Source organism: Oncorhynchus keta, chromosome 20 (genome assembly GCF_023373465.1).
Source record: "Oncorhynchus keta strain PuntledgeMale-10-30-2019 chromosome 20, Oket_V2, whole genome shotgun sequence".
In the NCBI taxonomy this organism is placed as follows: domain Eukaryota; kingdom Metazoa; phylum Chordata; class Actinopteri; order Salmoniformes; family Salmonidae; genus Oncorhynchus; species Oncorhynchus keta.
Window position 1 is genome coordinate 12,233,184 of NC_068440.1, and position 24,606 is coordinate 12,257,789.

Sequence of the window (24,606 nt, forward strand, 5' to 3'; positions counted from 1 at the left end):
GGGGAGATTATGTATAGTTACTGGCCATACTAGACACAAGGTACAGCGGCATCCAAGGGGCTAGAATCCACCAATAAAGCATGGACCTCCATTTTAAAACAGTGATATTCAATCGCTTTTCAGCAAAACACAGCTAGTTGTTTTCACATTCTTATTTTCCTGACTGCAGTGTGTGTTTAAGTCAAGATTTTTATTTAACTTTCAATACATGATTTGGGTTGTGTGTGTAAGTGTGGGGTAGTGGTGCTTTTTTCAGTAATGAAGAAGTCTCTGTCACACACACTCAAACAAACTAGTTATTGTCACAGTGTTTTGATGGAGACCACCATGTGTCACACACTGGAAATAATGGAAAGGCGATGCCTGCCAAGTTTTGATTGACCATTACTGCCAATGATGTATGTTCCCGTCACAAATCAGACAATTAAATCAATATTCAAAAGCTGGATGGGAGTCGAGCAGGGAGCTGATGGCTTGGTTGAGTGCACAAGCTGCTGGGTCAGATAATTCAGCAGCATTTTGTACATTTCAGTGCATGGTAAAACTAGGCTAAAGCACACAATATAGTCCCCTTTAAGTGTACACATTGGATATGTGCATACTATGTTGAAGTGCATTGCAGTTCACCGGTCCAAAATAATGGTTTTTTGCACAAGGTTATTGAATGCGATTTAGTACATGCATTCACAACAGTCTCAGGCCATTGTATTTATTAGGAGTTGACTGTAGCTTACATGCTTAGTGACAAAACCCCTTCCCTGGCGCCCTTTTCATTCGTAACAATTTTTTCACTATTTTATCCATGTCACCTATTTATACCAGAATATCCTCACATTTATATTTCTGCTTTAAAGCTGAATTCACAACCCCACAGAGTTAAAAGTAACTCCTTCCCAACCTGCTTAACTTCACATTTCCAAAGTCTGTTTAATATTCTAGAACTGTTTTGTTCAGCAGCAGTCGTTAATGCCTGAACTTCAAAGGCAGAGTTCTCATTAGGTGATTGGTGGAAATCCTTGTCAATCATTCCATGTTATAAGAGACAAAGAAAAAACGTCTCCAAAATGACAGGCTCAACTCTGGTCATCTTTCATGATACTTCATGAAAACTCGTATGTGTGTCAAATACATTTTTGTGCACCTCCCCAAAAATAGAAGGAAAAAAAACGCACTATCAAAGCGGGGGAAAAAGTGTGCATACTGCATAGTCTATATCCTAGAATAGAATTTAGGCTACTCTGAAAAAAGCTCTTTCTATTGTGGGTTGAGTATAGTATTGCATTGGTAAAGAGTAGCCTAGTAAGTCTGGGGGAAAGTTAAAGTTGCTTCTTTGAGGAGGATATTGTCGACGTACTGTAGGTACTCTTACGAGTATTTGAGTGTTACTTTCTGATCTTGACACGCCCAGACCCCTCCCTCCACTTCATCCCTTGTCCCTCCCCCCATGGTCATTAATCGCAAAGTATTTACCCCGCTTGGGAACTTTTCTTTCAATTTGTTTTTTCTCCTGCTCCTCGACAGGGGAAAAAGTTGTCCATTGAGTGGCTCAAGCTGTCAAGCGCATGCGTGTTTCCATAGTGAATGATTTACTGACGCTTAACAGGAATGAATAGATCAAAGGTATTCGCATGACAGACGATCAATCAGGCATCAAATCAAGGATGGCAATCCCCGAGTGTAACGCAGAGACTTAAACTACGCGCCAGCGACTAGTTTTTCATGGGTACTTAAAGCCGAAGATATGCTACTAGATCAAACACACGTCCAATTGCATTAGGTATATTATATGTGTGTAAAACTTCAATAGGCCTATGGGTTTTGACAACCTATATGTGAATATGAACCCGTGCCAAAAATTAAGAGGAAAGTATTCGAATTAGGCTTAAATACTTTTCTGGACCAAAAAGTATATGTTTATCTCCTTTTGAGTGTAGCTAAATATGTATAACATAGTAAGCTATATTTATGTTTCGAATGTGTGTCTACTTAGGGCTGTTTGAAATAAGGATGGGAAAATGCGTCATTGAGAGTATTTTATGGGAGGGAATTGGGGAAATAGACTTGTAGTTGTACTTACCTACGGACCGCCTTGGCGCTTGCTGCTTTCTCCTCGGCATGCTGCTGGTAGACTTTCCGCTTGACTTTCATGCAGAGACCAAAATAAAAGACGACCCAAGAGGAAACCAGTTTGACGAAACCAAATAAAATAACGTAGTTTTGTCCTTCTCTTCAATAGAATCGGAATAGAAATTTAGATTCCCGTTCTTTTGAGTGGCAAAGGAAGTCTAAACGTCAGTGAAAGTATTATTTAAAAAAAAAAAATCTTTCAGCGAATGTTTGTCAAATGTGAAGAAACAAATAGCCTGTCTCTCAACAAAATGATGTTTCTCTGGAAATTTTGAGTTGAAAACAGTTTTTATAAGACCTCTGTTTTAGGTTTCAGTCTAGCAGTGGAGAACATGGACAGCCGCCAAAAGCTTCTTCAGTCCACGGAGCTTCCATTAAAAAACAAGGATTCCAACCCCGGGAACGACACTTTATAACAGATTTTCGCGTTGAAAGTAAAAGTCTTTCAATGTATCAAACTTCCACGGCGATGGACAACGTTCCAAACTGTATTTCCGCACAGGTGCTGTTCCGTGGTTCAATCTCTGCAAGTAGACACAACATGGGATAGAAGGAGATTGGCATTAGAGGGTTAAGTCAATCAGTCCGTGTCAGTCATATCACCACGGCATTACAGATCAAATGGCTATGCCGCCAATAGGCTACTCTCCGTCTCCTCGCGCAAACTAAACACCCACAGCTAGGCTCGGATAGCCTATTCCGACGAAGCTCACAAAAACGATGCCCTTTCGGCTTTCATGTGGACAGTTCATGTATTACCGCTCCAAAGACTTTTCAGAAACAAACGAAACGCCAACAGCTACTCCATGAACCGATACGAATGTGGATTTATTGCTTATTTTTTGAAACTCCACATAGTGAAGCTGGAGTCTCGTCTCCGCATTGAGAAATATGTACCGGGGATGCGCGACTGATCAGACAGGCTCAACTGATAGACAGACACATCGAGTTGCCTTTCCTGCCTCTCTGTTACTCCACCCCTCTGGAAGCGTCACTCTGACAGTCAGAGCCCACCTGTCAATCTTTTTAATTGTTCTGTTGTTTTCTCTCTATTCTTTTCTATAACAGGATAATAAAACACCCCATGTCCAATGCAATGCTCTGGGAAAAAAATACTCTCCACGTCCATGCATTATGATAGTTGGTTTCACCAAATTCGTTGTGAGTGTATGAGGCTACAGGGTACTACTGCATGTCTTATGCTACTGTCCTCATGTTACATGGCCTGCAAAATGGAGAGAAATGATCAACACAAAAACACAGAAAAGAACACTGACGGGATATTCTGTATCTGTTCTGATATTCAGTTCTCTTCTGAAATTCATTCTTTCATTAACCGTTTAGACCATATATTAGATTGCAAAGCTTCTGTATCTTGAAAATATATATATATATATACAGGCAGCAGTTGGGAGGAGTTTTTTGTTGTTGTACCTCTTCATTGACACCTCTAAAAAGGGTGCATTGGAAGTTGCAGATTGATTCGTTGCACCTTGCTAGGAATTGAATACTTTGCATGGGGAAGGGGAGGGGCACAGAGTGCAGAAGTCCACTGTAACTGAAACAGTGCACTGCTCTCCATCCCTGCGCATATATTTTTTAAATCCATTTCATTCACTATGTTATTAACATGTCAATACAACAACTTATTCTGCCCGACTGCATTGAGGCAGAGTATCTATTTGGTCAATAACTCAAATAGCCAAGCTGTTGAAAGTATTCTAAACCTAGGACATCAAGAGAACCCCAATTTACCGTGAAGTTGAGTTTTCTTCAGTTTTTTTAATGAGATGCTCTTTTATTTTGGCTACTCTGTGGGTACATGTGTTACATAAAGCACGTTTGATGTTGCTAAGTAGGCTAGTTTATAACTTCGGTAGCATTGAAGCTGTGTTACGTTGCTCAGCGGTAGATACGCACCGTTCCACGTACCACCCCATGCATCAGATATTTTGGAGATTTTCCATCACCACCATGGCTGCCGCTTCTTGCTAATGCACCAACTCAATCCACATTCTCGGGCGCACGACTGCATTTTTGCGAGACGGATTAATTTCCCAACGCCCAGGCGGCCGGCAGACGAACCTTGTTTAACTAACCCTGGTGAGTTCTCGGAATTTGCACCATATGTTAACCTCTCTTATCTGTTCATGCCACTCCGCACTTCATTTTTTAAAATGTTAGATATTTTTCTCAAGTCAAAAGGTAACAGATGATGAACCAATAGACTATCGTTAGGATTTTACACACTCAAATAAATCCTTACCTCTCAGTGCGCGCGACATACTTGAGACATTGCCAGCATGCTATCAAATTTATCATCTATGCAGAATGGTTGTCGGAGGGGGCTAATAATGTGGCAATATTTCCAAGTACCGCCCCAACATCTGCCTATCTATCCATTCCTCCATCTACCTCGACATGGCTGTCGCGATTGATGTTTCTTACGTCACTAATCTTCAATCAGAAAGTGCATCGTGGAAGTAGAGTTGGCAAGGACAGGCGAGGGTTTTATGCACTTAATGGACAGAGCACTCTGTGTTACAGGAGCTTCTTCATAGGGAATAGGCCTACAGCGTTTTTAACGGTTATAAGACTTCTCTAGCTGCGTTTACAATTGTAAGTGTTCAGTTTGAACATTGGAATTTAATTGGTCTTGAAAGGTTTTGTCTCATGTAATTTCATATTCTTAAACTCCATTATTTTCCACAGATATTGCTATTATTATTAATATTGTTGGTATTATTATTAGTGTCATTATTATTATAATAATTATTATTATTACAGTTAATTTAACATAGGATACCAATGCGATTTGTTGGCAAAGACTTATAACAAAACCAGAAAAACGTTTTGGTCAACTTTGTCCAAAAAAAAATGAATATATGTTTTGTGCAGATTGATACCTTATTGAATTCTATACAATATATCCAATGTTGATCTTTGAGAACTTTTATCCTGCCTTAGTTGTGCTCCCTTGTGCATCTTGTTTGGTCTTGTTGCTTTGATCATTTCTTTCTATAAGCCATTGCTGGCATCTTTGGTGTAATTTAGGTATAGACCAGTTAACATAATTTAGAAATTTGGCTATTAGAAATATTACAAAATATTAATCCACAACTATGTAGAATAGAGTGTATTGCATTTATTGTAGGTCCTAAATTGTTGCCTGTTATTCACTATTGAATGCTCTAATGATTACAGAAAACCAGAACTAAATATTTTTCTCAAGGCAAACACCTGCTCAGGAGAACTTTACGACTACTTCATAAAGGTTCATAGTGAATGAAAACACTTCTAGACCATACTTTCCAGCCCAGGCTCAATAAGGATGCAGTTCAATTTTAACTCAAAGGGATTGTCATTTGACATGCATGATTAACTTGCACACAATATTCCTGCTAAAGAATTTGTTTAATTCAGAGTTCATAGTGTCTTTGTCATCTAAAAAGTCCTGAGTGTAAATCATTTTCACTAGGCATTGTGTTGTATTCACAATAAGATGTAATGGGGAAAATTATTAGGTCATCCTCATGTATGTTTTTAACCTTTTGTATTTGCTAAATTAATTATTTTGGAGAAAATAAACACTTTCATAATATGCATGGTATTGAAAATGCGATAATGATCATATGGAATTAAATCTTACTTTGAGGGTATATTGTAGGCTTATATTTTAATTGAGGGTATATTGTAGGCCTACATTTGTTTCTTATGGAATCTAGATACACATATTATGTGTTATGTGATATTATCCAGATTTTTACACACCAAAGATCACATTATGCTGTTTGCTTTCTTATCTGCCCAAAGGAAGGCAGTGTCACACATACACACATGCATGCATAGGCCTTCACATTGCAGACGGATGCAGGCTCGCAAACACATACACTGGCCTGCAAACACACACCTACGCACACAAACATACACACACACACACACACATAAACTCACACACATGTGGTGATATCAGTGTGTGGTGGCCCCATTACAGTTACATTGTAACTATAATTGTTGCTGAATGTCCCCGATGACTCAACGCAAGCCCTATCACATAGGGTTAAACTGGAAAACAAGATGGTGGTTTCTCTGCACGTCCCCCGTGCACATGCATAACCTCTCGTAATGTGTAAGTCAATGTTAACAGCAGAGTATTTTCTGTAGTGTCCACCACTATTCACAATTTGCTGGTCTTTTATGTATTCGTTTATTGCCAGTGTGAATGCAATTACATATTGGGTATACCTTATTTTAGGTATTTAAGACGCTTACAAAGAAGATTCCACAATACCATAGTGCCAAGGCCCAAGAAATCTACAGGACACAAAAAAAGCAGAATTTGAAGCCAGCATTTGTATTAACTTTGAATAGAACTTAGAGCAGCCATCCTGACAATACTTTACACCACACAATTCATGCTATCGCGAACATTGGAGAGTAACTGAGTTTTTTTTTTAAAGAACAGTGTGATCATAAGAGAGACATGGCTGAATGCAGAGTCGGACGGCACCATGGTATGACAGGAGTGAGAGCATGGCTACCATTGTCAGTAACAACACAGAGCGTAAACCGGGAGGCCAGACCATAACTCGCTGGGCATTGGGTCCACGTCCACACTCCCTGGAATTTTCTGGAAATTGTGTTGCAGTTCCCTAGAAGTGGGTGTCTGAGGAAAAGTATGGCATATCCTGTGACAAGATTGAAGGGAAAATGGGGAGATTTTTGTTTAGATTTGAAGTTCCAGGTGCTAGCGCATTTGAAACGTTTTTTTTTTCCCTTCTTTCTCTTTTTTTTTTCTCTCTCTCTCCTTCCTTACAGCCAGTCATAATGAATCAGTGCATTATGGTCCAAAAAGCTTCCAAGCTACACAATCCTAGGACGCCATCACACATGTCCACACACATGTATGTCAAGATCTTACACATTCGCAAACAATAACATGGCATAGTCCCATTCCCCCCCCTGCGCATATCAAGTACCTTTTCAAACTGACACAATGACAACACGATGACGAGTCACCCTCGTTTTGTGTCACCGTCGTCTCCCTTTTTTTTTTATCTACGTTGAATAACACTCCCCTCAGTACATGTGAACATGTTCGTGTAGTTGGCATGTACTGTATATTTGCACACATTATGTTCTTCTTTCTTGTTCTTTCTTTTTTTTTTTAGATTGGTTGACGTGAACACGCACAGATTGTATGGATGGTGTACAGTGATACCAGTGAGAATGGAACTACTATTTCACCCCTGCTTCTAAATACTACATTGGCTGAAGGCCCAGTGCTAGAAGGTGAGGGAACATTCCCAATGTAGTGTACTGTTTACGTATACAAACAACCTCATCCCAAACATTTATGTGATATGCAGTATACACAAAATGTACCTGTATATAGACAAAACATTTTTACCCTTTTATTGATGAAGTAAGGATAAGATATTTAGCTAGAGATAGATTACTCTCTACCCAAACTTTACTGCCCCTTAATGTAAGCCTGAAATGGGTGGCAACAATGGAATATCCAAAAACTAAAAGTAACGAAAGTTAGAAATTACTTTTATAGGCCAACAATTGGAGAAAATATGTTACATACATTAGCTGATGACACTTGATTAACACATTTAGTTTTTCCATTTTATCTTCCAATATAATAATTATTAAATGTAAAGTTTGGATACAAAGTGCTATGCCTACATGCATTTTTTATTAAGTACTAAAAATGTTTTAAATCAAAGCTTCAGATAAAATGTTTGATGCCTCTTTTGACCTGCTATCACACAACCTCATCAGTCACACTAAGAAATATTTAATCAAACAAATACAGTTGAACGCAAACATGCTGTTGGCACAATAAAGAGAAAGACCTTTAACTGCCTGGTTATATGTGTAGCATTATCACTATTACTATCACCATTATCATTGTTTGAGGCACCTCCTCAAGCAAACTGAGACCCTCCAGCCGTAACACACCAATGCAAGGGTAACTGATGGAATGATAGAATCAAGGGTTTTTAGTGTGGGGGATGAATTCCATGTCGCTTCAACTCCATAATATAATTGGACATGCCATTCGAATGTTATGATGCTCATAACGTTGCAATGTACTGTAACTTGTCCTAATTACAGCCTGACTCATTGGTACTATTGATCCATAGCTATACTCTTGATTCATCATTGAGGCTATTGTTACATTGATTACTTACTGACTCAATCAGTAATCAAATAGTATAAGTACTATTTACAATTGAAGCACTATTAACTACGTATAATGTTATGGTGAAATGACTTTGTGCCTGAGGAAGAACTATAAGCTTGTCAGCTCAAGATTGCAGTTCTTCCACATGCACAAAGTCTTTTCACCATAACATACTTCTACTAAACTTTGAATAAAATATAGCCATTCACTTATTAAGTTTCTTTTTGCGCTCATTGTCATTCAAGTAACAAGACACTTCTAATCGGAGAGATTTGTGGCTCACGATAAACCTCCTCTATATGGTACATAATCTTCAATCAATGATGGGTCAAATGAAATCCCATGCATCCATTGACAGCATGAATATAAGCATATATGATTAAAAAACAATAAAGAAGTGGGGTTTACTTTGACACAAGGTATATCTCCCCATCTATCAGATAAGGACGTATAATTAAAATGTCACCTAGCCTAGAAGAACAAGAGCTTTGATAGAGCTTTATACCCACAACTCAATTACTTCTGTAGTTTTTCACCAAATGTTGATGAAGAAACGTATCTGAAGTAGAGACGCGAGAGATGACACACTATGCCGTAATTTTGACAACGCAATTAAAGGTTCATAATCTCTGCCGGGGTCTTTTGATTACCCCAATTTGGACGCCCCAAGATGATGAAACGTCCCACGGACGTTATTTGAGGATGACAGATGCACAGCAAGTTCATTATGAGCCATACTACTATGTAGCTAAATTAAAATGGTGTTGAGCATGCTATGGATATGTGGACATGTACAGTATAAGGTCTACATATATCGATTCACTCATGATTAAATTGCTCTGCTATAGATTTGATTGGGGGACCCCAACCTCGCAGATAAAACATTTAGGTGACCCCCCTCTTGATGGCGGAGAGAAAAATCTACATTTTAAAGTACATTTCCTGCAATTCTACAAAGTGTGCCATTGGATGTAGAGAAAGTATTGCAGTTCAACAGCAAGTGTTCTGCAATTCTACACATATGTTACCCGATTCAGGAATCTAGGTGTATGCCGCAATTCACGACTTCACAGGAAAGCCATTTGAACATAAAACATATTTGTTTTTTATCCAAATGCGGTTTTTGGCAGAAATGCCTTCTTGAACATGTGAACTTTCATGTGCCTTAATAACAAACGTGTATGTCATCTGTAAATACAAATACATTTGTTAAATTATGAGCCTTGTTGGTTGAGCCACAGAAAAAGTTAGCAACCTTCCCACTAGCCATGATTGGCTGAGATAATGAGTGGGCTGGAGATGACGAGGGAGGACTTCAGCTTGGTCTGCCATAGAATCTCATCAGTCTGTGTTGGTAATCCTGTCGAACGTGGCTTTAAAAAAATGGTATTGTGTAGTGGAGCTGCATAAGTGTGTCTCACCACTTTCTGGAGGATCAAGTTTTGAAATCAGTGGAATTAGAGTATGATAGCTAAAGTCTTTGGATTACATCTTCAAACTAAGGGCAACGGTGGCATGGCATTCCTGACACGGAGACACATTCATGCACGATGATGTATACAGGTAAGATAGCCTAGTGTTAGCTAGTTACATTTTCAGATATTACTCGTTTTCTAATTTTGACAGAAAGTGGTTTAATTTCAAGCTAAAGTGTACTGTTAGCTAGCTAGCTAACATTAACTGGCTGGCTCCCTAGCTGATGTTATCATTCGTTTCCCAGAGCCGTTTGCTGTTCGAGTTAGCTAACATTATTATGGTTGGTTAGCTCACAGCACTGTGGCATTGTTGGCACTGTTCATTGTTGTTTAACTAGCTAACATAACGTTAGCTGGCTGGCTCGTTAGCAAACATTATGTGACGTGTGTGAAATTACACTTTACCTAGCTAGGTACATTGTTTACCTAGCTAGCTATATGTCTTAAGCTAAAGTGTATTGTTAGCTACCTAGCTAACGTTAGCTGACTGGCTCCCTAGCTGATGTTATTATTCATTTCCCAGAGGCGTGTGTTGTTCTAGTTAGAGCCTAGTGTTAGCTAGCTAACATTGAACATGGTTGATTAACATGGTTTAACTAACTAATGTTGGCTGGCTGGCTCGTTAGCTAACGTTACTTGATGTGTGTACAACACCCAATGACTATGGCCAGTGTCAGTAAACGTCTGCAAACAAGCGTAATGAAATTGTTGCCAGCAGAGCTGGTTAGGCTGTTTTCATGCTATTCAGAGCGTCAAGTGTGTGCTTCCAGAGGGAAACGAGATGGGTGGGGCTAAAGCGAGGCTGAATGGGTGTAGACAAAGAAGAGCTCTTCACTAGATACCAAGACCTTCAAAAGGCAATTTTCTCAAAAGTGAGTTTACAAGCTAATCAACTTTCAAACCAGAATTAATTTCCCATTGTTCCTCAAATGCAGTGTATGATATACCATTTTGTAGCTCTGAATCTCTACTTTTATCTCATGTAAAAAACACAATTTCAAATTTTGCAACATAAGTCTGAATCCAGGGGGTGAGTCACATATTGCCATGGTGCATATTTTTATTGTTGTTGCAATATTATAACTCATTTCATTCTACTCATTTTGCTATGGGGTGGAGAGAAAGACTTGCAGTCACAAAATCAATGGGGGCCACCTGGAGGTCACAGCCCCTGGCCACGTGCCCTTAGTGCCCAGGTCGGTAATGCAGCCATGATTACTACAAGTTTAAATAACTTACCATTCTAAAAAAAAAATTAATGGCTGTCAGTGACTGAAATAGCAAGAGGAAAACTGCTGGTGGACAAGCAAATTTCAGGATATTGCAACTTGTTTATTCTACTATTCTAATGTAAGTTGTAAGTTGAGACCCCGACTGAGTTTTATTTATTTTTATGGCCAGGGGCCCAAGGTGATTGCCTATGTCACTTATGCCCAGGGTCAGCCCTGACTATAGCTATGCTATTACAATTGATCCAAAAAATAATGACTCTTATTAAAGAACTTTAGATGATTGACTAAGATCATTAAAAACAATATCGCTCGCTGTTAAGATGTAAAGGTTAGACTGTGAAGCCTAATTGTTTGAAGGTAAAAATTCACACAGAGAGAACACAAACAAAATCAAGTCTCTGGTGATTGCTTGTGCGTCTTCAAATCGTTGGGCTGATTAAATTGATGTGTTGGTAAGTAATAATTACACCACAATAGAAAAACATTTACTGTGTCATTATTCCATGTCAACTTCAAACATTTTAATGTTTGCCATGTTTTATGCTATAGTCCTATTTACAGTTTGCATTAAGCTTTGTTGTAGGCCTACTTTATTTTCATTGTTGTTGTCCTTTTTTTCCCTAACAATTTTTCTACTTTGTTTAACTTAATCATTGCTTGAAAGCAAGTTCTCTGCAATTCTACACATTCTGCCATGGTGCGGAAAGAAAATGTTGCAATTTCATAACTCATTTCATGCAATTCTACTTGTTTTGCCATGGGGCCGAGAGAAAGAGTTGCAGTTTAAAAGCAAATTTACTGCAATTCTACACATTGGGGCAGATGAAAGTTTCATGGACGCTACCCTGGTATCAGAACTAAGTATCCCTACTCAACTCCTCTCCGTTCCCATGGATGCCAGGGCACTGGACGGCCGCTCCATTGGAAGAGTCACGTACAACACAGTTCCCAGTAATATGCGGGTATCTGGAAACCACAGTGAGTCAATACAGCTTCTCCTCATTGAGTCACCCCACATCCGGGACCACCCATACGTAGAATGTATGCACACATGACTGTAAGTCGCTTTGGATAAAAGCGTCTGCTAAATGGCATATATTATTATTATTTATATATTATCTTTATTGTTTTGGGATTTCCTTAGCTCCAGAAGCACAACCCCGATATTGACTGGACCACGGGTTCAATCCTGGGTTGCAGCCCGTTCTGCCATTCACATTACCTGAAGGCGGCACAGCCTTCCCTGGAACGCAAAACCTCAACTGCAAAACCTCAACCTATAGGGGAGGGTCTGGGTGGGTGTCTGTCCGCGGTGGCGGCTCTGGCGCGGGACGTGGACCCCACTCCACCATAGTCTTTGTCCGCCTCCTAACCTGCCTCCGTGCCCTCCTTAGAGCGGCGACCCTCGCCGCCGACCTCGGACTGGGGACCCTAGCCGCGGGTCCTGAGTGGACGGGAGATTCCGACAGCACCGGGCAGGCGGGAGACTCTGGCAGCTCCGGAGTGAAGGGCACCGGAGTAACGAACGGCTCTGGCAGCTCCTGACTGATGGGAGACTCTGGCAGCTCAGGAAAAATGGGAGACTCTGGCAGCACTGGACAGGTGGGGGAGCACCTGTACGGAGGAGATGGAGAGACTCTGGCAGCTCTGGACAGGCGGGAGCACCTGTAGGGAGGAGACGGAGAGACTGCCTGGTGCGGGGGGCTGCCACCGGAGGCCTGGTGTGTGGAGGAGGCACCGGATAGACTGGACCGTGGAGGCGCATTGGAGGTCTCGAGCACCGAGCCTGCTCAACCCTACCTGGCTGGATGCTCCCCGTAGCCAGGCCAGTGCGGTGAGGTGGAATCGACCGCACTGGACTGTGCTGGCGAACCGGGGACACCATGCGCAGGGCTGGTGCCATGTACCCCGGCCCGAGGAGACGCACTGGAGACCAGATGCGCTGAGCCGGCTTCATGGCACCTGGCTCGATGCCCACTCTAGCCCGTCCGATATGAGGCATTGCTATGTAACGCACCGGGCTATGCCTGCGCACCGAGGACACTGTGCACTTCACAGCATAACACGGTGCCTGCCCGGTCCACCTCTCTCCACGGTAAGCACAGGGAGTTGGCGCAGGTCTCCTACCTGACTTAGCCACACTCCCCATGTGCCACCCCCAAGAAATTTTGGGGGCTGCCTCTCGTCCCAGCCGCGCTGCCGCACTGCCTCCTCATACCACCGCCTCTCGGCTTTCGCTGCCTCCAGCTCTGCCTTGGGGCGGCGATATTCTCCCAGCTGTACCCAGGGTCCCTTGCCATCCAAGATCTCCTCCCATGTCCAGGAGTCTGGAGATCGCTGCTGTTGCCCGTTACCACGCTGCTTGGTCCTTTGGTGGTGGGTGATTCTGTAACGCTCATCTTCTTCCTCTGAGGAGGAGTAGGAGAGATCGGACCAATGCGCAGCGTAGTAAGTGTCCATAATGATACTTTATTTACATGAACACCAGAAAAGAAAATAACGAGAGAATGAAACGAAAAAGTCCTGAACGGTGAATACAAAAAACACTGAACAGAGAATAATCACCCACGAAACACAAGTGGGAAAAGGCTACCTAAGTATGATTCTCAATCAGAGACAACTAACGACACCTGCCTCTGATTGAGAACCATACCAGGACAAACGCAAAACACAACATAGAAAAAAGAACATAGACAACCCACCCAACTCATGCCCTGACCATACTAAAACAAAGACATAACAAAGGAACTAAGGCCAGAACATGACACTAAGCTAGACTAGCCTACTACTATACAGCTAACTAACTAACCAAAAATACAGTGGGTGGTCCACCCAAATCATAACGCCACAGCATACAATAGAATTCTAGACGATTCTGTGCCTCCAACTTTGTGGCAACAGTTTGAGGAAGGCCTTTTCCTGTTTCAGCATGACAATGCACAAAGCGAGGTCCATGCAGAAATGTTTTGTCGAGATCGGTGTGGAAGAACTTGACAGGCCTGCACAGAGCCCTGACCTCAACCCTATCGAACAGCTTTGAGATAAATTGGAACGTAGACTGCGAGCCAGATCTCATCGCCCAACATCAGTGTCCAACCTCAGTAATACTCTTGAGGCTGAATGGAAGCAAGTCCCCGCAGCAATGTTCCGAAATCTAGTGGAAATCCTTCCCAGAAGAGTGGAGGCTGTTATAGCAACAAAGGGGGGACCAATTCCATATTAATGCCCATGATTTTGGAATGAGATGTTTGACGAGCAGGTGTTCACATACTTTTGACCATGTAGTTTGTCTTAAAGCATAATTGAGAAATAATTATTTGAAGTTGGAATATTTGTGACATTTCGGCCTTAACCAGTCTTCATTTAAGACTATAATGTTTAATCTGTAGGTGCTGCAAAGCAAACATTGGTGTTATACAAAGCCTTAACGATTGCCCTGTAATATGAGTAGTATTTTGATTTAAGTTCAAATAACCTGACATTAATTTATGCATATTGATAATATAAACATGAATATTGAACATTTACATGTTTTGATTTACCTATTTTTTATATACAGTATATTGTTGAACATAATACACTCTACAACCATATCAAAGTGGTATGTCTGCAACTTAGAGTTATAATCCAATTGGTTTGCATTACCAACAAAGTGAATGTGAAAATGGATTCAAAATGGTTGCACTCTGGCTGTTGATTTGCAGGGTGTGTAATGATACAAGTAAAAGGAGGGCTGTGACTCGTTAAATCACTGATCATCCACTATATTGACCAGATACTCTAGTGACCACTCTAACAATGAATAGATGTTGTTTAAAAAAATGGAAGGCAGTAGGGAGGCAAGATCAGGTGGGATCCTTGTAGCCAATGAGAGGACAGATACTTGTGTGACCCACAGGCACAATGGTTTCCACTAGTTACCACAGCCACAAAGTAAAAATTCATGAAAACAATAAATAGCTTTTTTGTCTTCATTTTAGGTTAGGGTTAGGCATAAGGTTAGCAGAGTGGTTAGGGTGAGGTTTAAAATATAATTTTAAGAAGAACATTTTTGGAAATAGGTTGGATGCCTGACTTTGTGGCTGGGGTAACTAGTGACGACCAGGCACAACTCCAAAATAAAGTGTTTTTTCTCAAAGTTGCAGGGATGTCTCACGTGTTGTACTTATATCGGTACACTCGTAACAACCTAATCATTACGAAACTTCTATTCGATCAATTAATCCACACGTAGCAAATAAACCACAAAACAGTTTTTATAACCAAATACAAAATTCTCATTGACCTTCATGGTGAGTGAAAAAAAATGAAAAAATGCCACCTGCTGGAGAACACCCATTTTGGGCCCAGTTTTCCCTCACTTCGCCTCTTCCTCTCTGGTTAAAGTGTCTACTATGCAAATGTCTCTATATAAAATGGGTCATAACTTTAAAACTAGCAGAGATCCCACTCTGGATCTTTGATATGCCCGTAGAGTAAATTATGTTCTAGTTTTGTGAGGAATCACCCCATTCGAAAAATGTACAACTTGTACAGTATTTTTCCTGAAGGTATTTTTTCATTGTGGATTTGTAGAGTGTGAAAGTAGCTAGCACATTGACTTCAGCATATTTGCAATTATTCTGATTAAACGGATTTTGATAAAAATTCACTATCACGCTTGAAGAACCTATACACAGACTACTTGCTGTGTATACAGATGTAAGATCCTAATTTGAGCCATTTTGTTACAACAGTAAAATAATCATGCAGCAACAGGAAATATGAATTATTATGTGGATTTGTTGTGGGGGGGTTTATTTTCCATTAGGAAAAAAAAGAGGGGCCCCTTCTGCACATAGGGGGGGCACTGTGTATTGAGGCCCCTCTTTTAGTCACTGTGTATTGGGGCCCCTCAATAGTCAGAGGGGGTCTATATACAGAGGAGGCCCCCGATACACAGAGATGGCCGAGAGGGCCCCTGATACGCAGAGGGGGCCCCAATACCCAGAGGGGGCCTATATGCAGAGGAGACCCCGATACCCAGAGAGGGCCTCAAATACCCAGAGGGGGCCCCTGATAAGCAGAGGGGGCCTATATGCAAAGGGGGCCCCGATACCCAGAAAGGGCTCCAAATACACAGAGGGGGCCTATACGCAGAGTGGGCCCCGATACCATGAGAGGGCCCCAAATACGCGGAGTGGGCCCCGATTCCAAGAGAAGGCTCCAAATACCCTGAGGCGGCCTCAAATATCCATAGGGTGCCCCCGATACTCAGAGATGGCCCCCGATACGCAGAAGGGGTCTGAAGGCCCCCAATACCTAGAGAGGGCTCCAAATACCCAGAAGGGCCTATATGCAGAGGAGGTCCCCGATACCCAGAGAGGGCCTCAAATACCCAGAGGGGGTACCCAGAGGTAAGAATAACAGAGTCTTTATGGCTGGGGCATGAGTCACCTATACTTATGTGGGCCACTTCCTAAACACATACTCTCACTCACTCACTTAAACAGTTGTGTCTCAGGACAGACCAGGGCTCTGGAACACCCTTCAGAAAACCTTTATAGCACTGCTGTATTAAGTGACAGATTTCACTTTTCAAAATACCAGACATTGACATGCATACCCTTTAAAGAACCCTTTAGGGTTCCATCTAAATCTCTTTTCACAGAAGATTCTACATGGAACCCAAAAGCATTGTTTGTACCTAGAACCAAAAATGGTTCTACCTTTAACCAAAAAGGTTCTCTTATGGGGAGAGCCGAATAACCCTTTTGGAACCCTTTTTTCCTAAGAGTGTACTTTCCTCTCCTCCTCTGATCCTTTTGTTGTTTTTGACACAAGCACTCCACTGCCAATTAGCCTTTTTTTGCCCGTTAATTAGAAAAGTCAAGCAGTGAAATGTTTGTCTTTGTCAGCTCAGCTAGACAGTACTACATTTTCCCAAACAGACAAAACAGCACTGCATCAGTAATATTGACTGTCTCTTGGCATAGTGCAAACATTATTTTTTTTCATTGCTAATTAGTTTGTAAAGGACATTTATATTGTAATGACAGCATTTACTGCAATTTAAAAGCACATATATCATTTATTTTGCAGATCTAGTGTTGAGAAAATAAGAACTGCCCATCCCAACATTAAAAAGTGAGCTTGCACTTCTTGCGTAGTCGTTTCCAGTATGATTCGCCAAACCTTTTACGTCTCCACTAAAACAACCACGCAACATGCCCAGTGGACCACATATCAGAACTCAGGATAAGATGCAGGCAGTTCGAATCACAGAAGTTTATTTACAAAACAGGGGGCAGGCAATCGGCAGGTCAAGGGGCAGGTCGGTAAATCCAGGGCAGAGTTCGTAAAGTGCAGAACGGCAGGCGGGCTCAGGGTCAGGGAAGGCAGACTGGTCAAAACCAGAAGTACTGAGAAAACAGGGGTCTGGAAAAACACGCTGGTAGGCTTGAAGAGACAAGACGAACTGGTAACAGACAAACAGAAAACCCAGGTTTTTAATGCACAGGGATCCCAACACCCTACCATCCACTAGGGACAGCACAAGAGCCTATTTCCAGAGAGGCTTGCGACGAGCTAGGGTGTTTGGGATGGGATGGGATGGGATGGGATGGAGGATTGGTTTAAACTGCGAGCTATGCTTCTGAGAATCGCGGGTTCAAAACCAGTTCTAAGCACTTGTTTTGTTTTTGTTTTTTTCTGTTTCAAGCCTTAATCCTAACCTTATCCACTCAGAATGAATGCCTAAAGTTAACCCTAATGCCTAACACTTAACCAAAATCTCCTAATGTATTCCTAAATTTACCTGTCGAGGTTAGTTTCAGTTGAACTTTTGCTCGGTTTGATTGACAGCTAACAAACAAAAAATATGCCATAATAATAACCACAACACTGCTGTAATCTACCAACTACAGCACAGATGGCTCCACATGCAATAAATGAAAGGGCTAGCCATGCCATATCTCTGTTGCTAGTTATGGCGAGGTGTATATTTGGAGATTGAACATGCCAGTAACATTGAATGGTCAGTCTTATAAGAATGAATCTGACTGCAGTTGATAATCTTGATAATGTAAATGTAATTTCTTTGGGATTTGGTTGAGCAATTATGTATCGCTACTATTGATGTTCCAAATTGACAACTCTGAACAGATGATTGTCTTTTATGTAACTAAAATGTCTGTATTCTATATTGGTCATCCCATGTAGTTTGAGGAACGTTTTCATGAAGGGGAACCGCTTAATTAGGTCCTCTGTACCTCCCTAGTCATATTGAGGGATGGACCTCACAACGTTCATTAATGATAATCAGCAGGAGTGATCGCATGGCCACAAACCCAGTCTCTGAGGACCTGGCACTTGAAAAGAAGCCTTAAATCACAGAGGGGTTCTTAATTGCAAAAATATACCAGCCACCTCACTAACAAGTTAATTGGGAAAACCTTTAAAAGGTTCCTCAAGGCCGATTCTCAAGGAGTTGTTGGAGATCCTCTTTCACTTCAAACCGTTTACTTCATCTTTTGTCATTGTGTTTTACAGTCGCAGTTTAGGGTAAAATGTAGTTTGTAGTGGATAAGACCTCTTACCCCAAACAGTATTTTAGAGGGGGAAAGCTGGTGCCTATTAAGCAGGGCAGAGCATTCACAATGTTGTACATAGAAGGGTTGCTCTCTTCTGAACAGGCCCCAGTACCACAGACTTATGGAGGATACCAGCCTGCTGTGAAGCTTGAGCCTGCGGGTGTCTTAAAATGTGCACCTTACTGTTCTAATGGGCTCCACGGACATTTCCTTTGAAGCTGTTGTTGGTATTTTGGGTGTTATTGTGAAGTCTTTGCGCTACATTACAACTTGTAGGCCTGCTCAAGAGCGACAGTCATATTTTTGAAGGGACACTGATGACTTGTGATTCATTGAATGTAACTAAATACAGTACCTGAAAAGCACTGACATATCCTGAAACTATTATTGGCCGAACCCCTGGTGGTAGCCTATGTATTATACCATCTTCAAGTTTCTGAATCATACTAGATTTATAACCTACAAAATCAATCGGTCTCTCATTGCTAAAATGTCTCTCTCGCTCTCCCTCTCTCTCTTTCTCTTTTGCTTTGGTACAGGTCAACTGAGGAAGTAATTTTTCCATGCTCTCACATGCCCCTGCCAGACACACACACACGCACACACCTGACCTAATTGCTCAATCTTACCAAACTAATTAATCACAGTAGTCTAATCACAGTGACAAGGTTAGGTGGGTGACATTCTCCAAAATCTCCCCCTTTTCCCCTTAAATCCCTTGTGCGTTGACAATCCAACGCACACACACACTAATAATGTGTTGTGAATATCTGGGTATAATCTGAAGTAAATAAGGACTTTAGACCACTTACAATACTGTCAACAGAGAGGGTCCCTCATGGTCTCTCTCTGTCCCTCAAGGGTCACTTTTATCAGAAATCATTGAAAACATATCTACAGATGTCGGCTCTTAATCGACTATGGGGTTAACAGTATTGCACTTCTCATGTAGCCTACTTTTGGCCAGCTAATAGCCTAACCACTGATTATGGACTAAACGGTCAAATTACTTTGCTGTGATAATAGAGGTAAAATGAAGATCCTACATATATACGCATATGACTGTGCCCTACCTGTTTTTGAAAGTTAGTAAAGTCACCCCACAGAGGTGAGACTTGGCATACTATGTGTGTGTGTGCATGAATGTGTGTGTGTGGCGGGAGGGGGGGTTATGGGCGTGATCAGACTGCTCCATTAATCAAAAAGAATGACACCACGTCGTCCCCGATAGGACGGCTTCACGAGCATAAGGGAGGAGGATGGGGAGGGGCAGCCAACTTTATTAATCAAGCACTCTGATTAATTGTTATGAAGTGTCACCCATAAATTTCTCCTTTGGATTTAATAATCCTTGAGGAAGACTTAACAATCTCCGCCGCGATTTTGAGTTTTATTGAGGGCTGTGTGAGGAGAGGGAGAGGGAGGCTGCGGTGACACAAATAGCTTCTCAGTGGACCGTTCTTCTCAGCTTGACAGTTATGAAATACAATTATCAGTGAGATCTGCTTAAGAATTCATCAGTGGCGCCTCTGTCTTTCCAAGGAGAGTGAAGGTGGGAAAACTACTCCATACAAAGGAAGTCTTAACTGATAAGACATTAAGATATCTCATTCTCCCCACCCCCCACAGTCCTTAAACTATCATTTCAATATCTTTAAGGTTTTTTGTCTCTGGGCTTGTAAAGTTGCATATAATATATTTGAATGGATTGCCGTGCATTATATTAAAGCAAAAATCATTCGGTAATCAGTGAAGATGGCGAATGGCATGTCGAATGCAAATCACCAGGGTGGGCATCATTTGTTTGAAATGTATTTCTTCTGCTTTCCATTAAGGTCAATAATAGTTGTTAATCTTGCCGGGCAAGGGAAATATACTGTCATCTAATCGTGCAATGCTCTGTCAGGTCTCGTGGTGACAAAATCATGAAACGCAAGTGCTTTCAATCAATTGCCATTTCGAGAAAAAAATATATAATGATGTAGGTTGACTGTATGCAATTATCATTCCATTCATATTATTATACAGTATCGTTGTGTTTGGTATGCATACTTTGAGTACATATATTTCAGGCCGGAAGAACAAGAGCTGACACTCATTGATGAGTTACTGAGCCATATATTCAGATAAGCACCACTGATCATTCTGATTGGTTGTTATGAGCTGAGGACCTGCACATATAATGGTAATCCTTAAATATGAATTTTGAGCGCCGTGAGAATAAAGTTGCTCCAAGCCTATAGCCCAATGTAGCCAAAGCTTTTCTGAACAGGGTTGGTGAGGTATAACTCAAATGGGGAACCATGAGGTAAGAATGGTGGAGAACCTTGGCCCAACTCAAAGCATGGCTTAACCATAGCCCATTAGCCATAGACTATCCCAGTCCAGCTGGGTTCCCCACTATACTGTACCTATGAACTGTATCTCCCTAGTATATACAGTGGGGAGAACAAGTATTTGATACACTGCCGATTCTTAAGGTTTTCCTACTTACAAAGCATGTAGAGGGCTGTAATTTTTATCATAGGAACACTTCAACTGTGAGAGACGGAATCTAAAACAAAAATCCAGAAAGTCATACAATGTGATTTTCTGGAGTTTTGTTTTAGATTCCGTCTCTCACAGTTGAAGTGTTCCTATGATTTTAAAAAACTACTCTACATGCTTTGTAAGTAGGAAAACCTGCAAAATCTGCAGTGTATCTATATATCATAGCCTTAGCCTAGCTAAATCAAGTAACATCGTATAGGCTAAGCCATCTTAAACAGCAATAGTCCTACACCAGTCCTGTTTGGCTCCATATCTATATATCTCCCCACTGCAATCTATACATCATAGCCTTCGCCTAGCTAAATCAAAAAACACATCGCCCATCTTAGTCGTACCTCAGCACACACACACACACACACACACACACACACACACACACACACACACACACACACACACACACACACACACACACACACACACACACACACACACACACACACACACACACACACACACACTAACACACACTAACCCCTCCCCCTGTCTTGTCTGCCCCAGTGGTCAAGGACACCCATATCAGCAGGCGTCAAGGGAGGCCCCATCCATCAGAGTGGAGTATGGGTAATGGAAGCACCCCATGACAATGATCATCAGCACCGCAAACAATGGTCCATAAACATCCTCTGACAAGTGGTCAACACAGAGGAGGGAGGGAGTATGTGTGTTTTATAGAGAGAGAGAATGTATGTGTTTGTGTGTGTGTGTATGTGAGAGAGAGAGCAAGAGAGTGTTGCTGTGTGTTTGAGAGAGAGTGAGTAGAGAGTAGCCAAGCAGAGACGGAGAGAAAGGGAAATAAATATTGAGGTAGACAGCCAGACAGTTGGATAGGGAGGGGGATGAATTAATTCCTAATCGACATACTTACAGAACTGGGAAATCGCCACAACATCGAATCACACAACGAAACAACACGCTTTCTCTCAAAGCTCTCTGTCCTGTTCTCTTTGTTTCGTGTATTATTCAGGAGGATCCAGGACCTCACTCTTACTTCTCAAAAAATAAGAGTTCCAGTTTGAGGACGTTGTTCGCCCATCAGCAAATGATGCCCAATTAGGGGAAAGCTGAGTATTTCAAAGTAAGGAGGAAGTTTTTATTCGCCGAGTAGAGCTGTTGTTATTTCCCAGTCACATTTTTTGTCAGGTGTTTTCTTCCCCCCCCTTTTCTACCCCCATCAATTTAATTAGCCAACATTTGTCTCGGCTTTCCCCTGCTCTCTGTTTATCCAAAACATCAGGAGTGACACTGGCCAATTAGTACAGTGAAATTGTTTATCCCTCCGCTGCGCCCTGCGCTGGAATATTTTCTCTTAACACAAGGGAAGGAGGGGGTGTTGGCTACAAAAAATAAAATAATACAATTAAACACAGGGAGTTGTCATTTTGTATTTTTTTTCCCTCAACTGAGTACAAGCTTGACTGTGGATGCTTTACATTGTGTTGAACGTTGATGAGCAAGTTACCTTTCATTTTGATTCTGTATGTTGCAAACTGCCATAATTGACCATAGGTTTGCTTGTTTTATGGCCATATATAGGAATCCTAGAAAGAAATTCAACAGAGGATTCAATAATTGGCTTGGGTGTGCTACGAATTATTTTCTGCAATACAAATAAATGATAAGGTTTCAGATTTCATTTTTTGTCCTTTTTTAGTGTTCATTTCTTCTCATACAGTTCTATCTTAAGGCAAAGTTAAGGCAAAGCTTCAAATTAAGACAGCCATTAAGAATGTCTTCAAAACGCCTTTGGATGCTGTTGTTAAGCGCAGATGACATCTTCGGGAATTTTGCTTGTGGCTACATGATTGATGTGCTGAATTCCGTTTTGATGCTTTGAAGGCTGGAGGTTTTTGAAGTACATGATTGTGAAGTGCCAGCATATGCTTAGCGAGATAAGTCCTTTGACACGCAGACATCACAGCGAGGGAATCTATCGGAGATGCTTCCTCGAGTGTCCACGCCGAGTGCTTTTCAAGAACGTTTACGTGACTGTCAAGGCCAAGTGCCATTTCTAAAACGGATACATACACACACACACACACACATGCACATCTTGTTCACAGACAGAAAGAGAGACAGGCGGAGACAGCTGTCATATAAAAAGGAACACAAACACATGTATAAAACAAATTGTTCAATTGAAAAAGATCTGAAAAGAAAGTACTGACAGGGCCGCTCCATTCAACCAATCAATGAATCAATCAAAGCCGGTTGCTAGACTTTCTAAAGATAATCCCTATTCTGCTACATTAACACATTTTAGATTGATTTAATCAATTTAACAATGTTTACTGTGATCAAATGAAACTTACTTCACTAGTTATGTTTCAAGCGTATTCCCTGTTGCAATTGAAGTACTGTATCTTGTTTTTGTCCATACAGGCATTATGACTGAACAGGGCCCAACTCTGCTTGGCTCTCTGACTTGAATGGAAAAAATACAGCAACTTAGAGAAAGAAGCGACAACTCTACGTGCAAGTTTGTCACTGTACGACCAACCCAGGATGTAAACCACTGTACACCACAACACACACACACTCCCAAAGCCATCTGATTGTGTTGTGTCTCTGTCTTTTCTCCTCCGTGGTGGATAAGGGATGGGGAATGAAGGTGGGACTCTGGCCTGTGCTATGAGAACAGTCATGTGACATGACAAGGGCAAGACACAAAAAAAAAAAACATGACAGATCCAAAAAGAACAGGTATAAAGACATTGTAATCAATAGATATAGAATCTAATAATTCCAATTATATGGTTGTAACTTGCTCGGAACATCACATTCTCCATAAAACAATGTTAATAGTATGAAATAATTGAATAAATGTAAAAAAACTGTATCCCTCCCCTTGCAATTCCCTGTCAGCCATATTGTTTTATTGTAGTGTACTTTTGAACAATGATAACGAGTGGTGAATGCTGGGAACCAAAAAGATACAAAAGCTCAGAACAAGAACAGCTTGCGACTGCATTGCCTTTATATTGGCAGAGAACTACAGTACCACCCCTTGGCGACAGGAGGCACCTCCATCGAGCTTCGGAGGCCCCATGACTTTTAGCTCGGGGCACAACATCACAATCACAGCAACTCATGTCACGCTAGGGGGCCAATCCAGGGCGCTGACAGTCAACAGGAATAATGTAAGTATTTATAAAAGGGCACAGTGTCTTTTTTTTGTGTAATATTTTTTTCAAAATAGGCGAAGGAGTTCAATAGAAAGAAATATGGAATATATGGGGGGGAAATACCTTGATAACAGTTGTAGGGTTTTTTGTGGGTAAATCTATGAATTCAGCCTGCTATCTTCCAACTCAATTGAAGCCCACTAAGCTAAAGCCTAGGCAAGTCCTAAGGTCTCAGGCAAGGTTACTCATCATGCAAGCCCGGTTCACTGAACCAGTTCTGTCACAACTGTGACAGCACTACGGATATTCATTGGCTGCAAATTGAAGTTG

The 24,606-nt window shown here is 41.3% G+C and overlaps 1 protein-coding gene and 1 long non-coding RNA gene across 3 annotated transcripts in view; one reads left to right on the forward strand and one right to left on the reverse strand.

Annotated features, from left to right (window-relative positions):
- LOC118399416 (teashirt homolog 1-like) overlaps window positions 1-3,139 on the reverse strand; it is a 34,812-nt gene extending 31,673 nt beyond the window's left edge. Inside the window, exon 1 of the mRNA XM_035795475.2 lies at window positions 2,078-3,139. Coding sequence (XP_035651368.1) covers window positions 2,078-2,117 — 40 coding nt within the window. The 5' untranslated portion in view covers window positions 2,118-3,139. The remainder of the gene's footprint in view (window positions 1-2,077) is intronic.
- Window positions 3,140-3,338: 199 nt separating this feature from the next.
- Window positions 3,339-23,932, forward strand: LOC118399417 (uncharacterized). 2 transcript variants are annotated; one of them, XR_004828835.2, is made up of 3 exons: window positions 3,339-4,230; window positions 7,299-7,419; window positions 23,534-23,932. It is a non-coding gene; the product is annotated as an uncharacterized LOC118399417 (long non-coding RNA). The 2 variants fall into 2 exon arrangements; XR_008072628.1 differs by lacking the exon at window positions 23,534-23,932 and having other exon boundaries at window positions 7,299-7,997.
- Window positions 23,933-24,606: the final 674 nt, after the last annotated feature.